General features: G+C 41.7%; 1 protein-coding gene across 1 annotated transcript in view; it reads left to right on the top strand.

Moving 5' to 3' along the window:
- The window catches only part of kl (klotho), a 52,821-nt gene extending 43,915 nt beyond the window's left edge, over positions 1–8,906 (top strand). Inside the window, exon 15 of the mRNA XM_090188782.1 lies at positions 6,602–8,906. Coding sequence (XP_090044908.1) covers positions 6,602–6,969 — 368 coding nt within the window. The 3' untranslated portion in view covers positions 6,970–8,906. The remainder of the gene's footprint in view (positions 1–6,601) is intronic.

Below are 8,906 nucleotides of genomic sequence, written 5' to 3'. Positions count from 1 at the left end.
GGAAGTCTAGATCTACTTCAATGAGCCTCAATAAAGGGAGGGTCTGTAAAATAGCAGAGGATTAAACACACACACAACACCCCCAAATTAAAGGGACGGTCTGTAATATAGAAGAGGATTAAACACACACACAACGCCCCCAAATTAAAGGGATGGTCTGTAATATAGCAGAGGATTAAACACACACACAACGCCCCCAAATTAAAGGGACGGTCTGTAATATAGCAGAGGATTAAACACACAGACAACACCCTAAATTAAAGGGACGGTCTGTAATATAGCAGAGGATTAAACACACAGACAACACCCTAAATTAAAGGGACGGTCTGTAAAATAGCAGAGGATTAAACACACAGACAACACCCTAAATTAAAGGGACGGTCTGTAATATAGCAGAGGATTAAACACACAGACAACACCCTAAATTAAAGGGACGGTCTGTAATATAGCAGAGGATTAAACACACAGACAACACCCTAAATTAAAGGGACGGTCTGTAATATAGCAGAGGATTAAACACACAGACAACACCCTAAATTAAAGGGACGGTCTGTAATATAGCAGAGGATTAAACACACAGACAACACCCTAAATTAAAGGGACGGTCTGTAATATAGCAGAGGATTAAACACACAGACAACACCCTAAATTAAAGGGACGGTCTGTAATATAGCAGAGGATTAAACACACAGACAACACCCTAAATTAAAGGGACGGTCTGTAATATAGCAGAGGATTAAACACACACACACAACACCCTAAATTTAAAGGGACGGTCTGTAATATAGCAGAGGATTAAACACACAGACAACACCCTAAATTAAAGGGACGGTCTGTAATATAGCAGAGGATTAAACACACACACAACGCCCCCAAATTAAAGGGAGAATCTGTAATATAGCAGAGGATTAAACACACACACAACGCCCTAAATTAAAGGGATGGTCTGTAATATGAATGGTGCAGTGGTCTAAGGCACTGCATCTCAGTGCAAGAAGCGTCACTACAGTCCCTGGTTTGAATCCAGGCTGAATCACATCTGGCTGTGATTGGAAGTCCCATAGGGCAGCACACAACTGGCCCAGCCTCGTCCAGATTGACCAAGGTAGACCGTCATTGTAAATAAGAACTTGTTCTTAACGGAATTCCTAGTAAAATACTGTTATGGTATTGATTACGATGACACTGTTATGGTATTATATATACACACTAATATATTATATACACCTGTTATGGTATTATATATACACACTAATATATTATATACACCTGTTATGGTATTGATTATGATGACACTGTTATGGTATTGATTATGATGACACTGTTATGGTATTATATATACACACTAATATATTATATACACCTGTTATGGTATTGATTATGATGACACTGTTATGGTATTGATTATGATGACACTGTTATGGTATTGATTACGATGACACTGTTATGGTATTGATTATGATGACACCTGTTATGGTATTGATTATGATGACACCTGTTATGGTATTGATTACGATGACACCTGTTATGGTATTGATTATGATGACACCTGTTATGGTATTGATTACGATGACACTGTTATGGTATTGATTATGATGACACCTGTTATGGTATTGATTATGATGACACCTGTTATGGTATTGATTACGATGACAATGTTATGGTATTGATTATGATGACACCTGTTATGGTATTGATTATGATGACACCTGTTATGGTATTGATTATGATGACACCTGTTATGGTAGTGATTACGATGACACTGTTATGGTATTGATTATGATGACACCTGTTATGGTATTGATTATGATGACACCTGTTATGGTATTGATTATGATGACACCTGTTATGGTATTGATTACGATGACAATGTTATGGTATTGATTATGATGACACCTGTTATGGTATTGATTATGATGACACCTGTTATGGTATTGATTATGATGACACCTGTTATGGTAGTGATTACGATGACACTGTTATGGTATTGATTATGATGACACCTGTTATGGTATTGATTATGATGACACCTGTTATGGTATTGATTATGATGACACCTGTTATGGTATTGATTATGATGACACTGTTATATACAGTCGTGGCCAAAAGTTTTGAGAATGACATAAATATTAATGTCCACAAAGTTCTCAATGGGATTAAGGTCTGGGGAGTTTCCTGGCCATGGACCCAAAATATCAATGCTTTGTTCCCCGAGCCACTTAGTTATCCCTTTTGCCTTATGGCAAGGTGCTCCATCATGCTGGAAAAGGCATTGTTCGTCACCAAACTGTTCATGGATGGTTGGGAGAAGTTGCTCTCGGAGGATTTGTTGGTACCATTCTTTACTCATGGCTGTGTTCTTGGGCAAAATTGTGAGTGAGCCCACTCCCTTGGCTGAGAAGCAACCCCACACAATAATGGTCTCACGATGCTTTACTGTTGGCATGACACAGAACTGATGGTAGCGCTCACCTTGTCTTCTCCAGACAAGCTTTTTTCCGGATGCCCCAAACAATCGGAAAGGGGATTCATCAGAGAAAATGACTTTACCCCAGTCCTCAGCAGTCCAATCCCTGTACCTTTTGCAGAATATCAGTCTGTCCCTGATGTTTTTCCCTGGAGGGAAGTGGCTTCTTTTCTGACCTTCTTGACACCAGGCCATCCTTCAAAAGTCTTCGCCTCACTGTGCGTGCAGATGCACTCACACCTGCCTGCTGCCATTCCTGAGCAAGCTCTGTACTGGTGGTGCCCGGGTCCCGCAGCTGAATCAACTTTAGGAGCCGGTCCTGGCGCTTGCTGGACTTTCTTGGGCGCCCTGAAGCCTTCTTCACAACAATTGAACCGCTCTCCTTGAAGATCTTGATGATCCGATAAACGGTTGATTTAGGTGCAATCTTACTGGCAGCAATATCCTTGCTTGTAAAGCCCTTTTTGTGCAAAGCAGTGATGACGGCACGTGTTTCCTTGCAGGTAACCATGGTTGACAGAGGAAGAACAATGATTCCAAGCGCCACACTCCTTTTGAAGCTTCCAGTCTGTTATTCAAACTCAATCAGCATGACAGAGTGATCTCCAGCCTTGTCCTCGTCAACACTCACACCCGTATTAACGAGAGAATCACTGACATGATGTCAGCTGGTCCGTTTGTGGCAGGGCTGAAATGCAGTGGAAATGTTTTTTTTGTGGATTCAGTTCATTTGCATGGCAAAGAGGGACTTTGCAATTAATTGCAATTCATCTGATCACTCTTCATAACGTTCTGGAGTATATGCAAATTGACATCATACAAACTGAGGCAGCAGACTTTGTGAAAATTTATATTTGTGTCATTCTCAAAACTTTTGGCCACGACTGTACAGTCGGACGTATTTAAGTCAAATGTTACCAAAGTTTGTCTGCCTTTCATTTCACTTTGTGTACCTCCAGTTCAAGAATGTTATTTTTGGTACTTTGAGTTTAATTATTAGACAGACATACAGCTCACTGACCCTAGAGGACGATGACCGGCTGACTGAACACACACGAACTCACACTTGTTTTCGTGTTACATGTGCTCCATCTGCGTCATTCTCCATATTATTCTATTCCAGTCGATGACAGTAGATAACCTTCAAACACTGAGATATTTACTACACACTAAACATTAGATACAAGACAAACAAATGACACACTGAACAACTCAAAAGAACCCTGAGGAAAAGCAAAGCTAAAAATGTATGTTTTAAGATATTTTAAATATGTCCACAGTTTCAGCCCCTCTCAGGTTCTCTGACAGGTTATTCCATAGGCTGGGGGCATAATAACTAAAGGCTGTCTCTCCATCCCTCTTGGTCCTAGACTGGGGACATAATAACTAAAGACTGCCTCTCCATCCCTCTTGGTCCCAGACTGGGGGCATAATAACTAAAGGCTGCCTCTCCATGCCTCTTGGTCCCAGGCTGGGGACATAGTAACTGAAGGCTGCCTCTCCATGCCTCTTGGTCCCAGACTGGGGCATAATAACTAAAGGCTGTCTCTCCATCCCTCTTGGTCCTAGACTGGGGACATAATAACTAAAGACTGCCTCTCCATCCCTCTTGGTCCCAGACTGGGGGCATAATAACTAAAGGCTGGGGACATAGTAACTAAAGGCTGTCTCTCCATGCCTCTTGGTCCCAGGCTGGGGGCATAATAACTAAAGGCTGCTTCTCCATGCCTCTTGGTCCCAGACTGGGGACATAATAACTAAAGGCTGTCTCTCCATGCCTCTTGGTCCCAGGCTGGGGGCATAATAACTAAAGGCTGTCTCTCCATGCCTCTTGGTCCCAGGCTGGGGGCATAATAACTAAAGGCTGTCTCTCGATGCCTCTTGGTCCCAGACTGGGGACATAATAACTAAAGGCTGTCTCTCCATGCCTCTTGGTCCCAGGCTGGGGTCATAACAACTAAAGGCTGGGGGCATAATAACTAAAGGCTGCTTCTCCATGCCTCTTGGTCCCAGGCTGGGGGCATAATAACTAAAGGCTGTCTCTCCATCCCTCTTGGTCCTAGACTGGGGACATAATAACTAAAGACTGCCTCTCCATCCCTCTTGGTCCCAGACTGGGGGAATAATAACTAAAGGCTGTCTCTCCATCCCTCTTGGTCCTAGACTGGGGGCATAATAACTAAAGGCTGCCTCTCCATGCCTCTTGGTCCCAGACTGGGGACATAATAACTAAAGACTGTCTCTCCATGCCTCTTGGTCCCAGGCTGGTGTCATAATAACTAAAGGCTGCCTCTCCATGCCTCTTGGTCCCAGGCTGGGGGTATAATAACTAAAGGCTGCCTCTCCATGCCTCTTGGTCCCAGGCTGGGGGTATAATAACTAAAGGCTGCCTCTCCATCCCTCTTGGTCCCAGGCTGGGGGCATAATAACTAAAGGCTGCTTCTCCATGCCTCTTGGTCCCAGGCTGGGGGCATAATAACTAAAGGCTGCTTCTCCATGCCTCTTGGTCCCAGGCTGGGGGCATAATAACTAAAGGCTGCTTCTCCATGCCTCTTGGTCCCAGGCTGGGGGTATAATAACTAAAGACTGTTTCTCCATGCCTCTTGGTCCTGGGCTTTAGGATAGTTAAAAGGCCAGAGGACCTGAGGGACTTCCTGGGTACATAATTTAAAAGCATGTCTGACATGTATTGAGGTGCACAATCATGGATTGTTCTAAAACCAATAGCAGATTCTTCAAAATGAATTCTAAAACTCAGAGATCTTTAAAACCAGTGTAATGTGTGCTCTCCGTCTGGTCTTGGTCAGTACCCGTGCTGAAGCATTCTGTATGTTTTGTAGATGACCAATGACTTTATTGGGTAGACCAGACAGGAGAGCATTACAGGAGTCGAGCCTGCTTGTAATAAAATGGATGAGTCTCTCTGTATCAGCCTGAGAGAGAAACGGCCGCACTTTGGCAATGTTCCTCAGGTGGTTAAAAACTATATTGGTCACATTCCTAATCTGTGATTCTAAAATTGAGTTCAGAATCTAAAATGACAACTAGTTTTTTTTTTTACCTGGTGTTTTATCTTTATTACCTGGTGTTTTATCTTTATTACCTGGTGTTTTATCTTTATTACCTGGTGTTATATCTTTATTACCTGGTGTTTTATCTTTATTACCTGGTGTTTTATCTTTATTACCTGGTGTTATATCTTTATTACCTGGTGTTATATCTTTATTACCTGGTGTTTTATCTTTATTACCTGGTGTTTTATCTTTATTGCCTGGTGTTATATCTTTATTACCTGGTGTTATATCTTTATTACCTGGTGTTTTATCTTTATTACCTGGTGTTTTATCTTTATTACCTGGTGTTTTATCTTTATTACCTGGTGTTATATCTTTATTGCCTGGTGTTTTATCTTTATTACCTGGTGTTTTATCTTTATTACCTGGTGTTATATCTTTATTACCTGGTGTTATATCTTTATTACCTGGTGTTTTATCTTTATTACCTGGTGTTTTATCTTTATTACCTGGTGTTTTATCTTTATTACCTGGTGAATTAAAATGTGCGTCCAGATTCCCTCTCTGTGCTTTGGCTCCAACAAGAAGTACCTCGGTGTTGTTTCGACTTAACTGGAGGAAGTTGTGAGCCATCCAACTATTTGCATTTAAATATAGCCCATTTATCATTATGAAATATGTGATTATTGATCATGTGATTATTGATCATGTGATTATTGAACGTATTATGAAAGAAAGGAGCGATGGACTTAAGTGTTGAACTAGCAATATGGAGTTGAGACCCGTTTCTCCCCAGGCATAGTTACCTATTACCTATAGTTACCTATAAACCGTTTTTGATCCTAACGCTTTGTTTTCTGGACTTCATAACAATAAGAGAACATGTCGATCACAGTTTCACCCCCCCCCCCCCCCCCCCCCAAAAAAAAAAAAAAAAACATTGATCAGATTTATTTTTGCACAAGTAGAACTTCAGATTCATTTAGCTGAACCGGGGAAGTGTTTAAAACACGTCTTTGACCGTTGGCTAAAGGGTAACTTCGGATTTTGTTAGCTGGAACGGATAGGTCTTACAATTGTAATAAACCTTTACTTCTCCTTCTTCTCCTTCCCCGCCCAGCCTACATCCTAGACGGGGTGAATCTGAAGGGTTACTTCGCCTACTCCCTGAACGACCAGAGAGACCCAGGCTTCGGCTTGTACGGTCATGTCCAGGATGAGGAAATCCTCAAAACATCTCTGTCCCAGTATCAGAACATTATCCGGCACAACGGCTTCCCTCTCCAGGGGACCCTTACCTCGGCCCTGCAGTGCCCCAGTCAGCCTCTACCCTGCTCGGGGTGTCTGGTCCTGACCAAGAGGCCTGTGGTGGGCTTCCTGTCTCTGGTGGGGTCAGCGGTCCTGGTCACCCTTGGGCTGATTATATACTACGCTGCCAAGAGACACAGGGGCCGAGGTACAAATGGCACCATATTCTCTAAAATATAGGGCCCTGGTCTAAAGTAGTGCACTATATTGGGAATAGGGTGCCATTTGGGATCACGTGGTGATGGTGGTGATGAAAATGAAGTGTATTTATGAAGCGTGTGTTATAGGTAGTCCTCCAGGTTCGAGTCACTTGACCTTTAACCCTTCAATGTCTGCTGATCTGAAGGAATCAGGAAAAAGGTAGAAGCAATATGTCAGAATATCCACCGTGTCAGCACTAGATCTCTGACACCTATCCAGTTCCTCGAGATCTGTAAAACAAAGTCGTGGGCCAAGAGTCCTATTGATATAGACCCATGTGGGGCCAAATATATCTGGAGCCATTTAGACGGTTTACGCCACTGTGTAGAGAATGTAGTTGATGAATGTAGTTGATTTAGTTGATGTGGTGTGTCTTGGTGTTCATAGAACTGTATGTTCGTTTATTTCCACGTTGTTTTGTGAAACTCAACCAGCAGCGTTTTGTTTCATGTATTTCAGTCTGAAGATAAAGTATTGTTCTTTAAAAAACAATTGAGATAAACGTGTAATTTTTTTTTTTTTTTTAATGAACTTGTTTGACGTGGTATTATAACGAATGATCTCGTGCAGATTATTTTTCGTACAGACTCTTAAATTAATATATCTCTATCTTTGTATTAAACTGTGTGTTTATAATAAGTCACACTGTACCAGATAACCTATTGTACCTTGATGTCTACTAGGCAAAACAAAACAACTATCTAGTGAAAGCAAGTCTCCCATGACCAATTACGTTTAGTCCCCTTTGACCAATACTTTTAACTACCGCAAGGCCTGTTGTGAAGTAGGCAAAGGATTTATCCCAAATGGCACCCTATTCCCTATATTGTGCTTTTAGGGCTGGGACGATATCGCAATACTCATTAGTATCTTGGCAAGGAAACAAAACATGAAGCAGATTTAACTAAATTGTAGCCGATGTAAAATGGCTAGCTAGTTAGCGCTAGTGGCGTAACGATGCTTCGAGGGTGACTGTTGTTTGTGTGCAGAGGGTCCCTGGTTCGCGCCCAGGTCGGGGCGAGGGGACGGACGTAAAGTCTATACTGTTACATAAAACAGCCCTGTTTTAAACAAGCATGTTATCCAAGAGGCACATTTATTTATTTAACAAACAGGAGGTTTTTAAAACGGAATAAATTGTTCGGACTGCTTCATGTTTACATGTTTTTGTTGCCATGGAAAACATATCGCGATACCGGTATCATCCCGGCCCTAAGATTCACTACTTTTGACCAGAGCCCATGTGACCTCGCTGTCATATCTCCGATATGAAGGAGTAGTGGGTGGATCCTTCATTTATTGCCAAAATGCAACGAAGGGACACAGTATAGATTCATTCTCAGTCATCAAATGAATATTAACAGTACTCCCACAACAATTCTTCATAGATCTTCTGTATAATATTATACTTGCATTCAATTTGTCGGAGTAAACTCTGGGCCGTTTGTAAATTCAGAGCATTGTCAGATTGCCGGTCAACTCAGACCGCACACTGGACGCGCTGACCGAGGAGTACTAACTGGCTAACGTTGGCTAGCTACTTCCAGACACAGATGAGAGAACAGCTCATATCCAGAGCATTAGTGACTTTAACTGTGCTGCTGGCAACAATTTCATTGTTAGTTGTTGTTTTGCCGGCATTCACTGACTCCGGTCATATTCAACGGTTGTTCCCCGTTTGTAAATGAATCAGTTATTCTGCACACTGGCACACAGACGAGGGTGCACTGACATCGGAGTAGATAGCCAGAGTGAATTTACAAAACGCACCATAAATGTCTATAAAAAAAAGGTTATTTTGATCATATGGTGGATAAACAATGTTGTAATAATTCCTAAATTCTAATAATAAACAAATAACAGTGTTTTGAAATGTAATCTCATGTCTACAACATAAAATAAACTACTATGATCGA

Source organism: Oncorhynchus mykiss, chromosome 10 (assembly GCF_057628025.1).
Source record: "Oncorhynchus mykiss isolate SJ-2025 chromosome 10, ASM5762802v1, whole genome shotgun sequence".
Lineage (NCBI taxonomy): Eukaryota > Metazoa > Chordata > Actinopteri > Salmoniformes > Salmonidae > Oncorhynchus > Oncorhynchus mykiss.
The sequence above is the reverse complement of the archived record's forward strand: the minus strand, read 5'-3'. Positions and strand labels throughout refer to the sequence as shown.